Below are 24,480 nucleotides of genomic sequence, written 5' to 3'. Positions count from 1 at the left end.
CAATATTAGTGAACTGAAAGCTATTGTCTATGAAAGGTGGGCTGATATTCCTCAGGAATGCAGCCAGAAGCTGGTGTATGGCCGTGCATCACATTTGCAGGCGGTCATAACAGCCCAAAGTGCTCTACTAAGTAGAAAAGATCCTTGTCATGCAGGCGCCAAAGAATTCTGAGGCTGTGGTAGTCACTAATAGTGGCTTCTTGTGTTGAATTTGGAGAAGCCATTCATTATTAGTTATTGTATTTAAATTGTTTTTGTTTGGTTGAATTATTGCAAACAGCAGAAAGTTTTTACATTTTCCTAACAAACCTAATTTGCCATGGGGGTTGAATAACTTTGCCTGCAACTGCATATATTTATTTGAGTGACTCTTGGCTGCATCTTCCATTGGTGCGTCTCAGATAGACAATGCGGTCAAATGTGTGATGCCCAATGCCACTCCGGTAGAAAAGACTTGGGGTTCTGAATGATTGTTGAGATGACTGAACCTCTCTTTTTCCCCACAGTTGTTACATTTCACTCCTTCCTACTTCTTTATCAGAAGATGTGACTCAATATTCATAAAGTATCACTTTATGTTTTGGTAGAAGGTTCTCAACAGCTCTTACTTTGGAATTGGCACAGATATATTTCGTACTTGTTGTACCGAGTATTGTATTGGTTTGTGCCTCATTATCATTAATTGATTTCTATTGTCTTTTGACAATGAATTTATCTGAAGTATAATATAAGTAAAGATATAGAGAGACGTCTCCGCATTCTTGTCCTTGAAGTTAGATCGGACTGGTAACAGTGCTGATGTTTTTGTTAGCATTTACCAGCAGCATCTTGGCAGCAAGTGACCTCTGCTAGAGAGCGCAAAACATTTTCAATTTACAGGCTCAAGTATTTATGCTGTCTTTGGATCTCATCCTTTTGAAAAGGTCGACCCCGTAGGAATTTGCCACAAGAAAGAAATTTGGCCCCTTTGACGGACATGACCAGCTTAATAACACAATGCTCCTGACGAGTACGCGGCATACGATTCCATTTTAATATTTATAGAATAAACACACACTGCTTTAAGTGTACACACGCAGCTGCTGTCATTTGGATCTGAGCAGATGTTAGACCTCTGAAATCGTAGCTGATAATTAAAATACTAACAGTTAGTGTTTTACCCCAGCTGCAGGTTCTGTTTACTGTAAATTTGATTTTAATGGTGCCCCTGTGCTGCTATTGAGCAGTGGTTGTGCATTCCACAGTACCCGCAGAAGAAAGTTCAATAGAGGAAAACTGATATTCCAAATTAATATTTTTTTTTTATTTTAAATATAAATAAAAATTATACAGGTTCATCTCAAACCTTTCGTTAACTTATATGTTAATTTTCCTTGTGTGGATCAAAACCAGTATTTCCAGATTGAAGTGTAAGATAATTTGAAGTTTGTAACATTTAGCTTTTTCTTTTCTGATTGTATTTTTCAATGTGGTTTAAGAAAATAAAAGTTTACTAGTATTAAAGAAGCCCTCCTCCCATTAAAGTTTTTATCCTCTTAACATATTGCAGCCATCATATTATATAGCACTGTGGACTTATAATTGCTCATTTTGACCTTATACCCAGTAAATTCTTCTCTTTTCCATTAGGTCTATGACATCATGTGATTAAAAACAGACAAGCTGAAACTTTCTAAGCTCTATGTAGAAACAGGAAGTCTCTTTTCCCCTGCATGAGTCATCATTAGAAATACAATTCTTCCTCACTGCAAAGCCCCTGGCAAGGGGGAGGAGCAGAGCAGCTGGGTCAGGAGATGAAGAGGAGGTTTAGCTGGGCTGCCAGGGACTTTGCAGAGAGTAGAATTGTAGTTCTAATGATGACTCATGCAGGGAAAAGAGACTTCCTGATTCTACATAGAGCTTAGAAAGATTCAGCTTGTCAGTTTTTAATCACATGATGTCATAGACTTAATGGAAAATAATTGTAAGTGTACAGTGCTATATAATATGATTGCAATATATTAAGAGAATTTTTTTTATGGGCGTGCTTTTTTAATTCATTAGTCAAACATCAGTACTTAATGTGAGCATGTGGGGTCAAGAAGGAATTTTTCCTCTTTCATGGGGCAATTAGCATCTACCTCATGTAGTTTTTACCTTCCTCTGGATCAACATATTAGGTTATAGATCCAACAATATGGACTTATGTCTGCCATCAACCTTAAAACTATGAAACTACGACTGATACAAGAATATAAGTTAAATTTGGTCAGTTGTGTGACCACCATGCCGATAATTGATGACTAATATGAGAATTAAAGTTAGATATGGGCACTAGTGTGATCACAATGCAAATTGCTTTTTGCCCTTTAATAACTAAACTAATTGTTTCCATTTGACATTTTATGGGTGGATCAAGCAGCTATATGTAGTAAGATGATGGTAAAGATTGCGATGCTAGCTATTATTAATTTATGTATGTAATACTTGGATTATATTAAATAATGGCCCATCCCTTATGAGATATTTCATATTGGAAGCATTATTGTGCAGTATTATACATTTTATATTTTTTTATGCTACTTAAAAAAAACTTTTCCACTCTGTAGTCAGGTCACTTCCAGTTGCAACGAGCCTTGCAAAATTTAATTTACAATCAAATAAATGCATAATCCCACCAGCAATAATTAGAAAAGGGAAGGCAAGAGAGAAGCCATCTTTTAACCCATCAGATACGATATTAATCTTCTCCATTATTCTTTTGCATTTTTTTCCAAATATTATGCAGCCCAATAACCGGTGGAGATTATTCTGTTCTTCGCATAAAAATGTATTTACGCTTCCGCTTCCATTATAGAAATAGTCTTTGTACGTTACGGCCATAATGCTGCACCTCACACAAATAAAGATATAATTTATAATTCCTGAAAGTCTCCGCCTGAGCACTCGCTCTCCGTCACATTAAAGGCTGGAAGGTTAACAGACTAGTGGACTTTCTTCCAAGATGAAGCTTTTCTTTTAAAATCAAGCCCCTTTAATGTCATATTTATCTGCTATGCGATGCATGAAATCTACTTTCTGTTTTAGGACAGCAAATGACTCTTGACCCCTTTAGTGCCGACACAGGGTGACCTTTCTTCTGTCACCATTTTCTTCCCCTGAAAATTCAATGAATTTTTATTACAAGTCTCTTCTATATTTTTTTAAACTAAGCTGAAGCTTCAACAAATTGCTTGACACAGATGAGATGAAGTTGGTGAAGTAGTGTTGGGTAAGTTTTACAACCAGCATGCGCGCGGCTGAGTAGTACAACACCAGTGCCCTACAATGTCATCCACCACTAGCTGCTGAGCCTACTATTGGATAAATACATCATTTTATGGAACATTGATTGTTCTATAAACCCAATGGAGTATTATGCTCTATGATCAAACCATTTAGATTGTGTGTAGAGCACAGAAAATGCCATATTCAGGATGGTACTAAAAGTGCCATTTGTGTATTTTATGGATGTCATTACGAGGGAAACTTCTCTCTGTAGACCCTGTTTACTGCAAAATTTTTTAGCATGTAATGACATTTTTCATTCACAACGTATGCCTTCGAGAGAGGGGGGCCCTTGTTTTATTTGTTTCATTCGCGTTTACTGCACAAATTCTGTACATTTTAATTAAATGTGCGCTTAACAAAAGCATAAAGTATTTATTCCGTGAATTCTGTCTTAGGGGAAGAAAAATAATGACAGTGAATAAAGAACAACACACAGCGTTGCCAGGTACATGCTTCGCTCCCCCTTCTACATAAACCAAAAAATGAAGGAGGGCTTCTAGGAGATGAGAAGGGGGAGATATTAAATTGCAGTTTAATTCTATTCAACCTGGCACGAGAAGCTCGAGCCACATTTAGGAAAAGATAGGAAAGGAAAATGCAAATCTGAAGTTCACGTTTAAAAATCATGACATTTGTAGGTAAGAGGGAGGGGGTTAAAATATTCACTAAAGACTATAGTTGATAAATAACAGTTCTGCAAAAGAGACAGGTTTCTTGGAAGGGGACCAGCTCTCCGTTCACTGCATCCTTCGAAATGAAACACCTCTTTAGTAGTCGCGCTGAATTAGAACGGTCGCTTCACAATCACTTAGACCTCAAAAGGAACACAGAACTTTACTTTCAGGACAATTACCATAAAGCTGTCTATAGAGGCGACTTGTGCCATCCAGACGCAGTGCTGAGATACTGTTTTATTGTATAGAACTCAAGGAGATTGTTAAGTTGCAGTCAGTAATATGTTTAACTTTAGCCAGTCCTTACCAGAATACAATTAAATTAGTGATTTTGTAGTTTAAGCAACTTTTATTATATCATTTTATATTTTCTAGTTTTATGCATTTTTTTTTTGCAAAATGTTGTATACATATTTTCATACAATTCTTAGTCCATGCAGCAATTGTATTTCATTGTATAATGGGCATTAATTCATATATTCATCAGTAAAAGCAGCATACATATAAAGATGCCTATGCTTGTGAGTCTGCTCTATTCCATCCATGAAAGCTTATTTGTCCAGGAGTTAGACCTTTCATTGCAATGAAATTTAGTGCAGTGTTCATACCTTTATGTTATTCGTAATCAGCCATTAAACAGTCAGAGGGCGTCCATTTCTAGAGAGCAGCACCAAAATATAATCATTGTGTTTGTTATGAATTATAATTGTAATCAGACCCTAGATCAAACCATATTCAGGATAAAGATGTTGCCTGTTAGGTATGATTGCTGCAAACATGTCATTTATTCTGAATTTGCTGTAAAATGAAAGGAGAAGCTAATTTTACATTTTCGTATGTTAGGCTCATTCAATGTCATAGTGCATTACTGACATTACTCATTACTGTGTTATTTCGATAATGATTGTAGGTATTTAGTGATCATAGGGACTGATACTGGGCAGCGAAACCTCACAAAGTATTGACATTTCAGTGTACAGATGTAGCCATTCTTACCATTGCTATTGGATAAACATATCCCAAGGTGTGTGGCTGAAGATGGTCAGCTTTGAAAAAAAAAACGTGATTTTGTGCTACTCTGTCATAAGATGTCTATGCTCTGTGTTTGTACATGGCCACCCAGTGATTGTGATGTGAATGGTATCTTGTCGAAGGTTTAGATTCCATGTGATTATATTGTATTAAACTTGTTTCATGTGAACTTGGAGGCTTTACTGAAATTCAAATAAATGTCAGGTTCAGCACATCTGTTTTCTAAAAGTGTTAGGGTTGAAGGGGTTTTCAGGTCTTACTCTGTGACTGCAGACTTGTGAATCTTCACACTGCGCTGTGTAGATTCTCTGGTGCTGGTAGCGGTGGGCACGTGACCGGAAGTATGTGATTTGCATACATACCGTTATGTGCCGACTAAACGTATGGACATGTCTAGTCGGAATGTGGCAAATCGCATACTTGCAGTCACATAACCGCCTGCTCCCTTCGTTGTCACTGGAGAATCCTCACAATGCGCAGTGTGAGGATTCACAAGTCACATAAAGTGACTGCAGACTTGTACCCTGGGGCCTGACAACCCCAATAATAAAGGGTTTGTCCAGGGTTAGAATTCAAGGCTGCTTTCTTCTTCCCCAAACCACTCCACACCTGCTGAAAGCTGGTATTGTAAAACCACACAACTAATGGGTAAAAGTTGCATTATTTTTAGAAAAAAAACTCAATTTTTTTTTAAATCTCATATGACCAATTTATTGTCACAGCACTATACAGTCCAGTGAAGCTTTCAATTGCAACTGGAATCATTTCACTTAAATTACTTTTTTCTTAGTGTGATGTAATATGGAAAAAGTAAGGGACTTCCTCTAAATATCGCACATATGGAAGCACACCGTTCCATTGACATACAGTGGTGGCCAAAAGTATTAGCACCCCTGCAATTCTGTCAGATAATACTCAGTTTCTTCCTGAAAATGATTGCAATCACAAATTCTTTGGTATTATTATCTTCATTTAATTTGCTTGCAAGGAAAAAACACAAAAGAGAATGAAGCAAAAATCAAATCAGTGATCATTTCACACAAAACTCCAAAAATGGGCCAGACAAAAGTATTGGCACCCTCAGCCTAATACTTGGTTGCACAACCTTTAGCCTAAATAACTGCGAACAACCGCTTCCGGTAACCATCAATGAGTTTCTTACAATGCTCTGCTGGAATTGTAGACCATTCTTCTTTGGCAAACTGCTACAGGTCCCTGATATTTGAAGGGTGCCTTCTCCAAACTGCCATTTTGAGATCTCTCCACAGGTGTTCTATGGGATTCAGGTCTGGACTCATTGCTGGCCACCTTAGAAGTCTCCAGTGCTTTCTCTCAAACCATTTTATAGTGCTTTTGGAAGTGTGTTTTGGGTAATAGTCCTGCTGGAAGACCCATGACCTCTGAGGGAGACCCAGCTTTCTCACACTGGGCCCTACATTATGCTGCAAAATTTGTTGGTAGTCTTCAGACTTCATAATACCATGCACACGGTCAAGCAGTCCAGTGCCAGAGGCAGCAAAGCAACCCCAAAACATCAGGGAACCTCCGCCATGTTTGACTGTAGGGACAGTGTTCTTTTCTTTGAATGCCTCTTTTTTTTTCCTGTACACTCTATGTTGATGCTTTTTCCCAAAAAGCTCTACTTTTGTCTCATCTGACGAGAGAACATTCTTCCAAAACGTTTTAGGCTTTCTCAGGTAAGTTTTGGCAAACTCCAGCCTGGCTTTTTTATGTCTTGGGGTAAGAAGTGGGGTCTTCCTGGGTATCCTACCATACAGTCCCTTTTCATTCAGACGCCGACGGATAGTACGGGTTGACACTGTTGTACCCTCGGACTGCAGGGCAGCTTGAACTTGTTTGGATGTTAGTCAAGGTTCTTTATCCACCATCCGCACAATCTTGCGTTGAAATCTCTCGTCAATTTTTCTTTTCCGTCCACATCTAGGGAGGTTAGCCACAGTGCCATGGGCTTTAAACTTCTTGATGACACTGCGCACGGAAGACACAGGAACATTCAGGTCTTTGGAGATGGACTTGTAGCCTTGAGATTGCTCATGCTTCCTCACAATTTGGTTTCTCAAGTCCTCAGACAGTTCTTTGGTCTTCTTTCTTTTCTCCATGCTCAATGTGGTACACACAAGGACACAGGACAGAGGTTGAGTCAACTTTAATCCATGTTAACTGGCTGCAAGTGTGATTTAGTTATTGCCAACACCTGTTAGGTGCCACAGGTAAGTTACAGGTGCTGTTAATTACACGAATTAGAGAAGCATCACATGATTTTTCAAACAGTGCCAATACTTTTGTCCACCCCCTTTTTTAGGTTTGGTGTGGAACTATATCCAATTTGGCTTTAGGACAATTCTTTTTGTGTTTTTTCATTGAAGACAAATTAAATGAAGATAATAATACCAAAGAATTTGTGATTGCAATCATTTTCAGGAAGAAACTGAGTATTATCTGACAGAATTTCAGGGGTGCCAATACTTTTGGCCACCACTGTACATGCAGAAACATGATTTTAATTTATATATATATATATATATATATATATATATATATATATATATGTATATTAAAAAAAAGTAACTTTAATTTATCACAAATCTGTATAGTTGTTGATACCTATCAATTAAGAAACCAATCCCATAGCATCCACCTGTTTTCTGTTTTGGTTTTGTATACCAGGCTACTAAATGGTGAACTATGGTTTATCGAGTTGGGGGTCATGGCAGTGTGTATTACACTTCTCTGATGAACATTCAGCATCACATATGGTCATCTAAGACTTAAGTGCAGCTGCTTAAGCATTGCAATCCTAACCACGAGGCGTCTTTAGCAAGGCAGAGGTTTGACCATCTGAATTTGTTGACTGTTAATATCTAATGACAAGGCACTGAGTTCTTTATTAGTATTGCTGTAGAGCATACGTGTCAAACTCTGGCCCGTGGGCCAAATCTGGCCTGCAGGGTGGTTATATTCGGCCCCCAACAACAGAACCACCACCCCTATGTGGGGCCTATTATTCTGTATGGAGGACTATGGGGGGGCTTATTATTCTGTGTGGAGGACCATATGGGGCCTATTTTTCTGTATGGAGGACTATATGGGGTCCATTATTCTGTATGGAGGACTATGGGGGGCATATTATTCTGTATGGAGGACCATGTAGGGCCTATTATTCTGTATGGAGAACTATGTGGGGTCCGTTATTCTGTATGGAGGGCTATATGGGGCCTATTATTCTGTATGGAGGGCCTATTATTCTGTATGGAGGACTATGGGGGGCCTATTATTCTGTATGGAGGACTATGTAGGGCCTATTATTCTGTATAAAGGACTATGTGGGACCCAGTCCCCCATACAGAATTATGGGTCCCACATAGTCCTCCATACAGAATTATGGGCCCTACATAGTCCTCCATACAGAATAATAGGCCCCCCATAGTTCTCCATACAGAATAATAGGCCCTCCATAGTCCTCCATACAGAATAATGGGTCCCACATAATCCTCCATACAGATTAATGGGCCCCACATAGTCCCCCATACAGAATTATATGTGGGGCCCATTATTCTGTATGGAGGATTATGTGGGGCCCATTGTTCTGTATGGAGGATTATGTGGGGCCCATTATTCTGTATGGAGGATTATGTGGGGCCCATTATTTTATATGGAGGACTATATGGGGCCCATTATACTGTATACTGGTTGGCCCGCGACATTGTCCAAGTTTTTTATTTTGGCCCTCTGTGTGTTTGAGTTTGACATCTCTGCTGTAGAGAGTCAATGGTAGATTGCATGCACTACCTATAGCTAGATTACCATGATTTCAGTAGAAGGATCCTCCGTTATTTGCTTCGTTGGCTACATTTAGTAAATTAGTTGGGCATCTGCTTTAAATTCTCAAATTCTACAATGTCATAGAAAGTTTTATCCTTTATAATTGACCCATGCATTAGCCCATTTGTTGTCATATCCTTTTAGAATTATATGGGCTGAATATACATTAATACCTCAAAACATACAAAAAAAATACCTACATAAAATCCAAAAAGAATTCATAACTTCTAATATCTGAAAGTGAATTTTGTCGACAAGAAGCCATACACCTGTCATTCAAGAACATTCTTAGATTCTGTTTTGTCTATTGCTGCTATTGTTACAATGGCATTATCCTAATGGTTAACACTATGGCTTTACTTCCTTTAAAATTACCTTTTTCTCAACTCCCCATTAATTCATTAAAGTTGAAATGGAGAATTCTTCAGTGGGCAAATCCTTTACAGTGTGATTGAGGCTGTTATATTTTATAGGAGCAATTTTTCAAAGCAATACTGACAGCACTTGCAGTTATTAAATTGCTGAATCAAAAGATGGACCTGCAATCACATTTATGAACTGTGATGGAATAGCAAGGGCTTCACGAAGCCGAGGTTAAAGTGTTGGAGTAGTTAAACTCCATCACAGCCCTCAGTGACAGCAGTATTTACCCATGTAGTGTAGTTTGCCTGACGGTTACCTAACTCATCTGTGGACTCAGATACACTACGTGTGCGGTTCTGAACTGGATAATGATTAAAGCTAGAAAGTAAAAAATAAAAATCCAAAATATTTCATATTTAGAAAATCTCGTCCTCTGATATCCAGTCTTACACTATATTTGAAAGTATGTTGTACATAATATAGATGTCTTATACAACATCTTTTTACATTCGTATACCATCTGAATATTTCGGAGATAGCCTGTATTTCTTGAAGACACACCATACCCAAAAGGACTCAACTTTAAATCTCCTTTCGCATCATTGATTCCCATCATATATTGTACATATGTATTATGAACTGTTGTATGAGCTATGTGATGGGTCACCATCCAATAGTCAGCAATTTTACCAAGTCGTGTGTTTAATACTGTAAGTATAAAGGTTTTTTAAGTACTTTAATTATAGGACTTGAAGTGGATAGTGGCAGCATCTCTGCTGGTCTAGTGTGGTTAGTGCCACCATCTATATTGTCTAGAATTGTGAAGAGATAAAACTAGAATCACTTGTGATCTAGGATAGTGAAGAGTTTAAGCCTGCATACCTGGTCATCTAAGGTATTTAGGGAATCTGGCAGCGGGCTTTCACACCCCAAGCTATTTATATGCACATGTAGTTCTTTCAAAGACAAATCCAGCAACACCTTTACATGGCTGGTCCGTTCCTCAGTTACAGAGAAATCAGCATTTGAATTGATACACAAATGAGGCTGAAGAGCTACTGTAGATCTGAAGCCTCTGCTACTCCATCTCTATTTCCCATCCGGCGATGCCTTCTCCTCCATGACTGGTAGCTCCTTTGCCTGAAGTCACATAACATAGAGTCTGTCAGTCAAGCTGAAATTGGGCGGGTAATAGAGCTGGAGTGACGGAGGCTTCAGATCTAAAGCCTCATTTGCATATCAATTTAAATGCCGATTTCAAAGTAACAGAGGAAAGGACTGGCCATGTAAAGGTATTGCTGAAGTTGTCTTTGAATGAGCTACATGCTCATATAAATAGCTTGGGGGTGGGTTAAATTCTAATGGCAGATTCCATTTAAGGTTGTCATTTCTTACAGTCTAATGCAATGAAGGGGTTAATGCCAACACTCCTGGTAGTCAATAGTAACAAAACTGTTAACTCCAGCACCTCTAGTAGTCTAAAGTAATGAAGGTGTCATCCACTTGGTGTGAATACACCTCTTAGTAAATATTATCGTAACCTCAGTTTTTCTTACAAGACATTCTAAAGAACAGTGAATTGTGATTAGACATGCTCTGTCCACCTTCACCCTCTCTTTCTCTTATTCTCCTCTCCACCTCTCTGTCTATAGAAACATGACAATATGTAATAGCCACAAACCGCACTCAGAAGCTCTCATATTCCTCTGTCTGACCATTTGGCATGTTCCCCTTTCCTCCTTGCAATATTTCTCCACTCTTCCAAGCTCCAGAATGAGACTCAAATTGCTAGTGGAAAGTACTGATATCATAGCGCGTGCCTCTGCAGTGCAAGTCCTGCCAAAAATTAATTCAACAGCATTGTGCCAGATTCATTGTATAATATTACCTAGAAACTGTTTAATGCTTTGAAAATGTTCATTTTGGTCCTCCCTTTCCCATGACAGCCTCTCATAGAGCCCCGCTGGCCAAAAATATAGAAATGAAATAAATGTTTATAGCATCTGCTTTGACCCCTGTAGCTGTTGCAGGTACTAGGACTTGCACTTCACTTTGCACTATTATAGACTGGTGATTTCTCCGGTGTGGTAACAAATGTTTTAAATGCAATAAACAGTGATATACTGTATATGCTCCAAAAGCCGTTCAGAAAAGGCATGTTGCTTCCGTATGATTTATTTTTACCTATTTTGGGTTAAATCACTGCTGTCATTTTTATTTTACTGACAGTGCTCACAATTTGTATCAAGGAGGCCTAAAGGGTTAACTGAAATGTGTGTTTTTTGTATCCACTTCTGACAGTAATCTAGAGCGCACAGCTTGAACTAGCAGTGCCACCATGCTGCTGGTCTGAATTGTCAATCTTCAGGAGCGCACTTTTCCTGGCAGCCAAGACGCCGAGGAGCAGTACACACTTGAAATTGGAAGTAGCAATCCTAATGGTCAATATCGACCCTTTAATGAGCCTTGCCACATGACCAGAGGAGCATTGCAAGGCTTAAAAGCCTCCTCACATTGGCATGCCAGGCTTGGCATGTCACTCTTCACAAGGAGAAACGTTACACCTTTCATACATGATTCAAAAACTTCACAATTCATGAACATAATTCACTTACATTTTTGCAACAAGTAGTCTGTATACCTTTCCTGACGTTTGGACAGACACTAGTCCCGGACAAAAAAAAAGGTGCATCAAAAATCACACTTTATTTGAGCAGATGGGAAATAGTTGATGGTAAATATCAAATGGTTGATTCCAGTTTTTACAACCTTTTGGTTAAGGGCAGCAAAATCTTCCCATTTTCTTCATCTAATCCCAGTTTTCTCTTAAAATTTAGTTATTAAAAACAGCAAAACTGCAGTGTGTTCTCAACAGTCTTGCCCACCACCACTGAGCCTAGTGATGCAGCTGCGATGGTCACATGTAATATAGTCCTAACGTCACAGCTGAAGTCTGTCAGCAAATATTGGGGGCAGGGGTGGGTAAATGACGTTCAGTGGGTTATTTTTAACCTTGGTAAGCCTAAGAAGTAAAAAAAGAAATAAATTATTGATTACACCCTTGAAATTTCATGGAGAGATCATTACAAATAGGAAGCTGTAAGAGAACAGAAAAATGTTTTGCTCTAGCTATTGTCAATTATTTATTAATTCCGGAGACATTTGTCTACTAGTCTATTACTGGTTACTATTAATTGTGCAGCAAAGGTCTTATATTACTCCTTTACTAATTTACACATTTTATTTTTTTGTAGGCATTGTTTCAAAATCATTTGAATGTCGTCTAAAGGGACAAGGTGCAAACTTTGTAGAAACCGATAGCCCTTTCACTGCAACTACATCTGCTGAACCTTCTCCCTTAAAAGAACATGTCCAAGCCACTAGGAAAGCCTCGCAGTCTCCTGAACGAGTTCAGCAAGTCATTATCATTCAAGGATTTTCTGATGAATATGAGGGTAATTTCTCCATTGACACTTCTGTGGAGGAAACTGCAGCCGCCACCCTGCAGACCTTGGCCATGGCTGGTCAGGTGGCAAGAGTTGTGCACATCACAGAAGATGGTCAAGTTATAGCAACGGATCAGACTGCTCACATGGGAGACATCATTCCTGGTGAAATCCTTGGCGAGCAATTGCCGGAAGGAACAACACAAGTTGTTGTTGTTGAAGGCCCAATGGAAGAAACAGATGTTGCAGAATCTGTTGCTATAGAGACTTTAACCGACTCTGATGGTAACGTGGTGCAGCAAGTGATGGCACAGAGTATTTTAGATGCATCACAAGCCGTACACACGTCTGATTCCTCTTCTGCTCTAGATGCTTTGCTTTGTGCTGTAACAGAGATTGGTAATGTTGGAGATGCAGAGAGACAACACAGTCTAGAAAGTCAATCAGTTGAAGAGTCATTGGTGGGGTTGGCAAATGATCAGGTGTGTGTGGAGTCAAATACTGAAGAAATCCAGGTGTATCATGAAGTGCATGAAAATCAGCAAGACGTTGAACAAATAGGAGTTGTTCAGCAAGTCATGCATTCTTCTGGATTTGCCACTTCCCAGGAATCAGCTTTCAAAAACATGGTCCAGGGGGTCCTACAGTTCGCAGTATGTGATTCTGCTGCGGCCGATCAGCTGCTTCAAGAAGGAGTGACACAAGTCATTGTTAATGATGAAGGCACTGTTCACATGGTTTCAACAGAAGGTCCCCATATAATAATGCACAACACAGAAAGCCACACACTTAGTATACCCGATCAACAAATGCGTTTAGTTGAGTGTGAAGATGGAGAAATCTCACAGATTATTGTCACTGAAGAATTAGCCAGAGCCATGGCTCAGAATGGTAATGGCAGTTATCAGGAAGGTACCACACATTATATTGTAACCGGACTACCACAAGAAGACAAAGGATCCAACATGTATTCACATACAGTCATCGAAACTAGTGAAAATAGCGGCATTCTTCATACTGAAACCATTATGGACACACAGATGCCTGTTGAGGACGGCTCCCACGACATAAACAGCATGGTTGTCTATACGGAGTGATCCCCAACCATAGAGCAGACTCCAAACCACCATGTAAGACCATGAAGCTCTGAATGACTATATTTTGTCACACGTAATGTTTTCCTCATCTGTTATTAGAAACAATGTTTTTAATCCACCCATTAAAGCAAAACATTCAGAAGAAGCTATTAGAGAAGGAAGAATTTGTTATATGAAGTCCTTACAGAAAACAAAATCACTAGCTGATAGATAATCCAATAATGAGTAATTACATTGTATAGCGGTGTTATATCGCTGCCAGGGGCTGCTCTACAGGGTTTTTCATTATTATTCCTGCATTAATCTGTAAAAGTTGTACAGTGTCATCTTAACCAAATATGGAAATATTCAGAATTTTGCTACAGTGTTAATTACTATAATATCTATAGATATATCTATGTATAAAATCTCTTTTTCACCTTTCCATTCATACATTTGACTAGTGGTGCATTAATGTTGCCTAGTAAGTGTGCCCCGGGCACGATAATATTTATATCTCATTTTATTACAAATTGAACAAATCAGATCTTGGCTACGACAAACCACTTTAGGAATTACCTATATATATTTTCGGGACTGTAAAATTGATAACTTATCCTTAGTAATCCTTTCTTTTCACAGTTCACTTGGTAAAGGAAACCAGCCTGAAGCCTCCGTGCACCGCACCCTTATGCCAGGCATGTCTCAACCCGGTTAGCTGATGTTTGCTTCATTGTGTTTTTCGAACTTATCCTTAGTTTAGACCAACAATAGGAAATCACTGGAGACCCCATTTCCGGTAAACTGCTGATCAGCTGACTAAAGTGGGCTGTGTTACATAAATTAAACTGAACTGTAATACCAGACCCAGCCACTAGCAATAGTACAGAGTTGTGTTCGGTCAACACTATGGTTGATGCTGCTTGATCAGTCAGCTGATTGATGGAAGTAGGACCTCACTGTTATGTTAGTGCTCTAGCCTAAGGATTGCCCGTCAATATTACAGTCCAGGAAAACCCCTTTAATAGAAGATCTCCACTGTCTTTCTATTTCTCTGATCGTTGTACGATGCTTCTGGGCAGCATTTTTTGACTCATTTTTATTATGTTTGCAAGTTAGACTTGTGTTGTGGCTTCCATTCATACTAAAAATGAAGGCGTTGCTCCAAATGAGTTTTACAATGCATTCTGTTGTTGTGCAGCAAGAAAAGTGCTGCATGTTCTATTCTTATTGCCATCAAAAGTAATGAACCTGCCAATTTAGGAGCTGAAAACCCATATATAAAAGCCTTAGTCCATTGTGCACATTTACATGGCCTTCTCCACTATCGTGCTTGCACCAGCTGGGTCTGCACTAGGACACACGTATAATATATAGGACATGTGGATAATGATAGACTTCTCTAAACACCAATGCTTGATATTCTAGTTTGACATTACTATTTGTATGGACATTTATTTTGTAATCTCCAAAACCTGACTGCTTATGGTGTGTACACAGGCTGCCTATGTATGGATACCCGCACTGACTGGCGCATTCACTATTATGTGCCGCCATGGCATTCCATATGTACTGATATGATAGGATAACATGCATCCATTCCATATTAAATCGCTACACTGTGCCCTTTATTCACTTGGAGCTAAATGAAGTGAAATTACTAAGAAGGAAAATAGATGATACCTATTGGAATCTAGCAATAACCCAAAAAGGACTGATACTATTGTGTAGGTATTTCTTTTACTCAGTTTTTGTTTTTTTTTAGGTTAAAAGGAGTCTGTTACCCTAAAAACTGAAATTTCACTACTTATACGTTGATATAGGAAATTTAGATCCTACAAAATCATATAGGTGCTGTAGATTTTAGTAGTTTACTTTTGTATAAAAAAGTTATAGCAGATGTGTACATGAATGGGTTTCGGTGCATCCTTGGTGAGACCAAGGGCTCGGTGCACCATTCCACCCCCTCAATTACCATCCTCCGACGCCTTCCCTTATGGTATTACCATCCTCCGACGCCTTCCCTTATGGTATTACCATCCTCCGACGCCTTCCCTTATGGTATTATCATCCTCCGACTCCTTCCCTTATGGTATTACCATCCTCAGACCCCTTCCCTTATGGTATTGCCATCCTCCGACCCCTTCCCTTATGGTGATTGACATCGCTCACTCCGCATGCAATGACACTGCAGTGGCCAAGAGTACACACTGTGTCAGTATGTGCAGGAGCATTATCTCTCCTGCATTTAGCGGCCGCACGCTGCACACAGGATCACAGCGCAGCTAGCGGCCGATGCTGACAGGAGTGGGAGATGAGAACGCTCGCACACTAATGTGTGTGTTCTTATCCCTCTTCTGTGTCTTCCAGCTGCTCGCTGCACACAGGATCACACTACAGCGGGTGGCCGCTGCACACAGGAGAGGAAGATGAGCGTGCACACACTCTGACATTGTGCGCGTTCTCATCTCCCTCTCCTCCAGCATCGGCTGCTAGCTGCTTTGTGATCCTGTGTGCAGCGAGTGGCCGCTACACACCAGAGAGTGATGGGAGCTCAGCCCTGGCTTTCTCTGACTCTGTGTGTGCTCTTGGCCTCTGCAGTGTCAGTATGTGTCCAGGCTGGAGATATAGATTAGGCAGTGCTTCCACAATAAGTGGAAGAGCGGAAGATGGTAATTGGGGGTGGAACAGTGCACCGATCCCTTGGCCATGCGAGGAATCAGTACGATGTTTATAGGGGAATGTCTAAATAATTCAACCTCAGTTTTGGAGGTGACAGACTCCCTTCAACCCACAGTGGGCAAATTCACTACCCTGCTTAAGTCAGTTGCCTCTTCTTGAGTAATATTCTAGACTTAGTTATAGACCCTGCAGGTAACATGACATACAACTATCGTGCTTCATATTGCTGGTATTCCGTTTGCTGTGTAATGTTAGATTAATGCTTTCAGCAATGTAACATGTCATATGCAATGTCTTTTCTTATCAAATTGTTGCAATTGTTGTTTTCAAATAAAAAAAATGAAACGTTGAAATGTTATTGGAGTAATTTACAGAACCTGTCTTTATTTTACTTAAAAAGTTATTTATTAAAACTTTCTCTGTTTAAGGGTCCCTCAAACTATGGGTTCATTTTATTATTTCATTTTCTGTTTAAAATTCTGTGCTTATTACATTTGTAATCTATTTGTATCTAATACGGAGCTTCACATCCAATGCTTCACTTCACACAGGCATAGGTACATGGTAACATTCCACCTGCCTGCAACCACCACTAGGGGGAGACAAGTTTTGTGTATATTAGTATGCTGTATTCTGCCCCTACTGGTCGCTTCAGGCAGACAGGATTTTATGGTTTAACAATATTGTGCAAAGGAAGACAGAGAAATTGGAGATCACCTATATTTAAAGGGCATCAACTTGCTGTATTAAAAATACAAGCTGCTGAGCAAGTGGCACATCCCTGGAGTCAGGTTCTCTGCTCCTACATTATGATGCTTTCAGATTAAATGATAAAAAAACCTGCTGACAGATTACCTTTAAAAATCTGTACAGAATTGTAAACCTCATAAAATACATGATGGTTCATAGTTTGAGATAAAGGGGTTTTCTGTGACATTGTACGTCTTTTAATTTGCAAAATCTCAAAACAGTAAAAGGGATTGTCACATGAACAAAAATGCTGTTTTATTGGTAGATCATGGAAAAATAACCAATTTTACATTTGGATGTATTTTAAGATAATATTGCTGTGCAGAGATAAACTCATCGTGGGGTCCCAGCTGTATCCAGTGTAAGGCTTGTGCTCAACCATGTAGAGGCATTTTAGCTGCTGGTCAGCGGGTGCTGTTTGTATTTGAACCCATAGAAGAACAGAAGGAAGAAAAGTGAATATTCTGTGGGCTGTTCTATGTTTTTGACATTACTCGTCTCTGACTTTTCCTTTCCTCTTAAGCAGTGAGGATATGTTCTATAGCACAGGACATTAGAGCTCACCTCAATAAATCACACCAGCACAATACAACGAGATCAGTGGCCATATGCAAGGGCAGATACAAGCAGAACAGCCCTGTACAAGAACAGTGAATGGACTCTTTGCAGACCAATAGTTCATCAGAATGCACACCTTTAGCTGTCTGTATTAAAAGCTGCTTGCTAATGTGGAGATGTAGCTGAGCCCCCTTACCTCTCAGGCCCCTGTGCTGCTGCTCAATTTGCCCCAATGATATGGCAGCCTGACCCTGACTGAACATGTAAACTGAAAAAACAGCATATCTGTCCGGCTATCAGACTCATTGCATTGCACCGCACTGGTGCAATTTTTTGCTGTGAGCTCAAGGTTCCTCTGCTGCAGCATATGCCATTGCTGCTTAGGTCAAAGGAACAGGCAGATAGGAGTAACATCAAAGAACGCAATCGCCCCTGCCAGTGGCATCAGTAGAGCATGTTCTCTCATGGAAGATAAGTGAATATTCTCTACTGATGGCACTGGTAGGGGCTATTCCTTGCTTATGACGTTACTCCTCCCTGCTTTTCATCTAAGTAGCAGTTATATGTGATATAACAGAGAACCTTAAAACTTACCTCAATAAATCGCACCAGCGCAGTACAACAAGCTTAGTAGCCAAACATATATGCTGTTTTTACAGTTTCGCCACTGAACTTATTGTACTGCCCTGGTGTGATTTATTGAGGTGAGCTCTAAGGACCTCTGCTATTGAAGATACCATTGCTACATAAATGAAGGGAAAAGTCAGAGACGAGAAACGTCATAAGCTTGAAATAGCCCCATCCAGCACCTTCAGTAGAGAATATTCACTTCTGTAAGTGAAAACGTCTGCACATGGTCAGGCACATGCCTTATACAGGACACAGCAGAGGCACCGTTATCACTTTATCTCTGCAAAGGAGCATTCATTTAAAACGCATCCAATTGTAAAAATGCATAATTTTTCATTATCTATTGATTAAACATCTCCTTTGTTTGTGGGACAGATTCTTCTAATTTTGTTAGATAATTTAAGATATTTAAAACAACAATTGTGTAACAAACGTTGACATTTTTTGACACTAATCACATCAGAACAGCCAACTAGTCCATGTAAATGGGATACAGTAGATTTAAAGGTCAACGTTATTCTCACACTCAGCCTTGACATTGAGCACATTTTTCATTTTTTTTTTAATAATATTAGTGTTGTTTGTAGAAGCAGAATCTGATCAGCACAATCTTAAGACTTTTTACTGCTTTTTGTCTCAGTGGACTTTCCTGTATTCTTTTGTTGACCCATCACAACATGATACTTGGTGTTGTGCTATTCTAGTACCAAAAAAATGTAGGTGCTTTACTTTTGATATACTGTATGTATTTGTTATAATTCATTTTGCTTAGCCACAGTTATTCTTTCATGCCACAATGTGTACATAGTTGTATAGGACAATAAAAAAGAGGTCACGGTGATGAATCAATAGGTTTTAATTAACTCTTGCCTACTGGGCAGAGGCTGTAGAGTTGGGCTGCACAACCCTTTCTCGTCCAAGGACCACATTGTCATATTGAACAACTCTGAAACTTAGAGGTGTTACTATTGGAGAGGTTTATGGCATATCAGAAGTTTATGCCATAAATGTCTAAGAGATGCAGGTTGCAATACCAGGACTCCCACATATCTGGAAAATGGAGATGCTTTTCTTCACCAATCAATACTCTAGAGAAGAGGAGACTGCACACATGTAACTGTCTGTATTGAAGACTATGGGTGTCAGAAGTAGTGAGAGTTGGACGCTTAGGCAACTCCCATAGGCCTTTATGGAGTTCTAAACCGAGGTGAAGGAACCCTAGTCTCTTGATGTATAGGGGACCCAGATACGGTTAATTTGTTCTCTATTTGTGCCTGCCCATCCCTGCTCCTGAGCAGTGTGATACTTTTCTACCCTCTGAAATGGAAACTGCTGCCTTCAGAAGGTTTTGGGCTGCACAAAATGGCATAGTGGGCCATATGTGGCTCCCAGTCTGAAGGGTACGCACCCCAGTATACCCAGTATAGAGTGGTGTTCCCTTGTAAAAAGCTATGTCACAAAGCAGATCTCCGTGTCCGCTAATTAATGGATGTGAAAGTTTATGCAGCTATCCTGTTGGGCAGTTTCCCTTCCTGTATAAGCTTCTTTCCAGTATAAATAAATACATCCGCATACACTGCAAGTAAAGCTGGCTGTGATATCTGTAATATCCGTAAAGAATCCTAAATGTCTGCGCCCCGTTACCCTCAGTGGGATAATCTAATGTCAATGCCAGGTTATTGTTACGTGAGAACCACCTAAAGAAGCCACTTCGATACAAAGCTTTATCACAGGAGAAGGGACAATTTTTGCTCTGCTTCAAAAACCCTAATTTGATAAGAGATCATTATGAGTTTTATGATCACATATCGAGCTTCAGTATCTTCTACCTTCTTTTATATCTTCTATATACAATATTTCAAGGAATGTGATGCTTTGTTGTGCTGGGTTAATATTTCATCTACAAGCCACATAATGGGGTTCGTGGTTCACACAAAGTTTTTTACTGCTGAATTTTATCATATTTGTTTCTGAATTGTTTTGCCAAAATTGCTATATTTTTATTTGTTACACAAAGCACTGCAAAAATCAACAGTAAAATACCACACGTGAGCATATACTGTACCTCTTGGGAAACTTGATCCATAGCATTGCTTTCTTACAATTATTTGTATGTCCTTTAAGTGACTGTGTTCGTCATCTGACAGAAATACCTGTATATACATGATGTTTGTGGCCTGTTCTGTATTTGACAAGTGTTTTCAATTTTAAAAAGTTTTAATAAAACAAATGTATTTCATAGTGTTGAATTCTCTGATTTCTCGAAAAAGCCCTCCTTTGAATATATTTGCATAACATCCTATAGTCATTACAAATATGTCTAATGTCACCAGGGAGTTATGTGGCTATTATACCATCAAATGGTTAAGGATTGTAACTCTTAAATGATTTAGGCTGGCCACATCCTGACTAGTGTTGAGCGAATTCGTTTGGCATTTCAAATTTGTGTTCGGGGTTCCGGCTTGTTCGCGCCAAAAAATCAGCTCCGCCCACGAACATCCCTGATTTGTCACGCAGATAACATCTGCTCAGCCCATCTGCGTGACAGCGTGGCAAATCAGGGATGTTCTTGGGCGGAGGCGCCTTTTTGGTGCGAACAAGCCTTAACCCCGAACACAAATTTGAAATGCCAAACGAATTCGCTCAACACTAATCCTGACATCCGCACACAGGAACTCTACGTTGGGCTGAGCTTTCACTTGTTCTCTATAATAGAACTGCTATCAGAATCATCTGGCACTGGTCTGTCTTCCCACCGAACAAAAAGTTCAGGCGATTGAATTCTGATCACCCAATCCTTATGTCCCCCCAACATAATCTGTCAGGGGACAGTCTGGAGACCAACATACACATTATATGGTCGGCCCATCTCTTTGACTTTGGTGGGGCAGTTCTGTGACTTGGGATTTATACTTAAAAATTATCAATATATACATTTTTGTTAACTATTTTCAGCAGCAGAAGGGAAAGAAGGGAGACACAGATTCTCTACTTCGTGGGTAGGCGGAGCCCCATAGGATAGTCACCTCAGATTGGAAAATGACGACCGGCCCCTCCAGTATATAGGCTCCTCCTACTCCCATGTTCATCAGTCTTTTTATCTGAGGTCTCAGAGGATAGTCGCTGCTTCGGCAGCTCCTCAGAAGAGTTGTTATTTTATATCCAGCGAATCCTGGACCCCCCGTGGTCTAGAGGTCTCTGGGGGTCTCGGCGCTGCTGAGACCCCTGACCCTCCCCTGGCAGCTCTGTGTACCCCTTGAGGAGGTTCCCACTTATGCCTGCCCGCCCCGGGGGATACAGGGCGCTCCCTGGCGGAGGCGCACACCACACATCTGAGAGGGTCCCTGCGTGCTCCGCCATAGAGGGGAGCAAAGGGCCATGGCGCCACACATCCCTGAGGATCCCTGTGGCGTTCAGCCGGGTAAGTGCTCTTTGGTCTAAAGAGTATCTTTGACGGCTACGGCAAGTGTACTGCCTGTGTGTTTCTTGTCTATTTCAGACGCTGCCTTTACTGGGGAGCAGAGACGGAGGCCAGTAATTTTTATTTTTTATTTGCGCATGCTATTTCGTTTTTGCTTCCTGCCTTCATTGAGGCAGGAAGCTCCCTGTATTGGCGCGCGTTTTCTTGCTTTTATTGACTTGCTTCCTGCCTTCATAGAGGTAGGAAGTTTTCTGCCCTCGTTTTTGTTGTTTGAATAAGTGCGGGCTTTGGCGGGGGGCGTGGCCTAGCGGGGGCGTGACTTAGCATCTCCTGGCTTCCTGACGTCATTACTTAGGCAGGAAGCGCTTGGTTGAGCGTGCGCTGGCGGTCCCTGCTTCTCCCTCCGGCGTCCAGCGGCGCCTCCTGCTCTCTGCTCCCCGTCCGTCCACACACTTAGGAGAAGCGGTCGCCGCAGTACCGGTGAGTCCCCTCTACCTCTGGCAGGGGTTCTTTGTCAGTGCTGTCTTTCCAGGCTACCTATTAGGAGTCCTCGTGAGCACTGCCGCTTTCTCTCCTAAAGCTATTTACTTTGCTGACCTTTTAGGCTGCGTAGTATTATAGTTGCTGTGATGTTAACCCCTTCTGAAAAAGTGGAGCTTTAGGGGAAACACATGGTGTTTAAGGGAGTTTCCCCCTATTGATTTTTTGCTCGGCATTTCTGGGGTAGCTCTTTTCTAAGGGTGAGCTTTAACCCTTCAGAGCCTGTCGCATATATATAAAAAGAAAAAAAAAAAAAAAGTGAGTTTTGAAAACAGGCTGTGCAGCTTTCACACTCTTTTGCCATCCTTGTTGTACATCCTGGCATCTGGTGTGGGTGGCATGTCGGATCAGGGGCCTGGGAGTGCGGATCGGTCTCCTGATCCGTTTCAGGTTCAGTCGCACGCCTCTGATACACTCAGGCCTTCTACTACATCAAGTTCAACGCTCAGTGATGTTAAGGTGGAGGCGCTCACTCGCTCCATTGATAGTCTCTCTAGTCTCCTGGGACAGTGGGTGTCAGCTAGATCACACCCGATGCCACGAGGTAAAAAGTGCCGCAAGACTATGGTGACGTTGTCTCTCTCGCAGAGCGCATCAGAGGCTTCGGATTCACCAACAGATTCGGTTGATGAAATTTCTGATTCCGAAGAGGAGGATCAACAGGATCGCTCTGTTTCTCTTTCTGGTCGCGTAGATGGGCTTATTAAGGACATGCGGGAAGTATTAGAACTGTCTGAAGAGCCGACAAGACTGTCTAGGTTGGGCCGTCTGTATTAGAAGACGCGCCGTGTTCGTTCTACATTACCTGCGCATGAGGAACTTAACGAAGTGGTGGAGAAGGAGCGTCAGTGTCCGGATAAATGCTTCCGAGGAACGCGTTTTTTTGATGCCCTATATCCCTGTGCCAAGGAGATGGTTACTAATTGGGTTCCCTCTCCTGAGGTGGATATATCTCTGTCTCAGCTGACCAAGTCTTCCCTGCTTCCTGTTAAAGGGAGAGCCAATCTTCAGGATCCTTTGGACAGAAGATCGGAGTCAGCGGCGAAATCCATCTATGAAGCCGTGGGTCATGGTTTCCGAGCGGCCTTGGAGGCCATGTGGGCCGGTGAGGCTTCTCTGCGGTGGTTGGATCAGCTGCGTGCGGCGTGGCAGGATGGGACTTCGCGTTCAGAAGTGGAAAAGCTTTTTCAGCGAATGGAAGAAACTATGTGTTATGGCAGAGATGCAGTACTGGACACTGCTTCAATTCTGTCCAGGGCTCAGGCTTCGGCAGTCACGATTAGAAGAGCTCTGTGGCTTAAACAGTGGACCGGGGATGCAGTATCCAAACAGGGATTGCTTAGTCTGGCATATAAGGGCGGTCAGCTCTTTGGTTCAGAACTTTCGGAACTAATTGCCAAAGCTAAAGCTAAGGATGTTTCTCTGCCTGGGAAAGAGGCAGTGGCATCCACAGCCAGCAGGACAGGGCCCGGCAGAGGTCTTCGGTCCTTTCAGGCCAGGGGACGATTCAGTCAGCCTTCTTGGAGATTGGGTCGTCCCTCATCCTCCGGCAGATCCGCCCAGAAATCTCGTACTCCTTGGAAGCAACGGTCCCGTCAAGACAGACGGGAGGTTGATAAAAAGTCCGCTAAGGCTGACTGACGCCAGGGATCCCCCCGAGGGCTCTCGGGTGGGAGGTCGTCTGCTACAATTCGGGTCGATCTGGGCATCCCACATAGCAGACGCCTGGGTGACACGGGTTATGTCGGCAGGCTATTTCATAGAGTTTCATTCGCTGCCTCCAGACAGGTTTCGTCTGACGGGCATTCCGTCCGTGGCAAGACTGGCTGCCGCACTGTTTCAGGAGGTCGACTCTCTCCTACAGCAGGGTGTGGTGGTTCAGGTTCCTCCGGAAGACCAGGGAAAGGGTTTTTATTCCAACCTTTTTGTGGTCCCCAAAAAGGAGGACAAGTTTCGTCCGGTGCTGGATCTCAGGGATTTGAATATTTACGTCCGGACACGGAATTTCCGAATGGAGTCTCTCCGATCGGTGATAGCGACCCTGTCGCAGTACGATTTCTTGGTGTCCATAGACATCCGCGACGCCTATTTGCATATCCCTATCGGCAGGGCTCACCAGCGTTTCTTGCGTTTCGCTATAGGTCATTACCAGTTTG

General features: G+C 41.2%; 1 protein-coding gene across 1 annotated transcript in view; it reads left to right on the top strand.

Annotated features, from left to right (window-relative positions):
• Positions 1-20,536, top strand: part of ZNF407 (zinc finger protein 407) — a 641,504-nt gene extending 620,968 nt beyond the window's left edge. Inside the window, exon 9 of the mRNA XM_073678940.1 lies at positions 12,476-20,536. Within this exon, the coding sequence (XP_073535041.1) occupies positions 12,476-13,764 (1,289 nt within the window). The 3' untranslated portion in view covers positions 13,765-20,536. The remainder of the gene's footprint in view (positions 1-12,475) is intronic.
• Positions 20,537-24,480: the final 3,944 nt, after the last annotated feature.

This window comes from Phyllobates terribilis, unplaced genomic scaffold (genome assembly GCF_046119375.1).
Source record: "Phyllobates terribilis strain yellow unplaced genomic scaffold, ASM4611937v1 Scaffold_4__5_contigs__length_816908805, whole genome shotgun sequence".
Lineage (NCBI taxonomy): Eukaryota > Metazoa > Chordata > Amphibia > Anura > Dendrobatidae > Phyllobates > Phyllobates terribilis.
The sequence above is the reverse complement of the archived record's forward strand: the minus strand, read 5'-3'. Positions and strand labels throughout refer to the sequence as shown.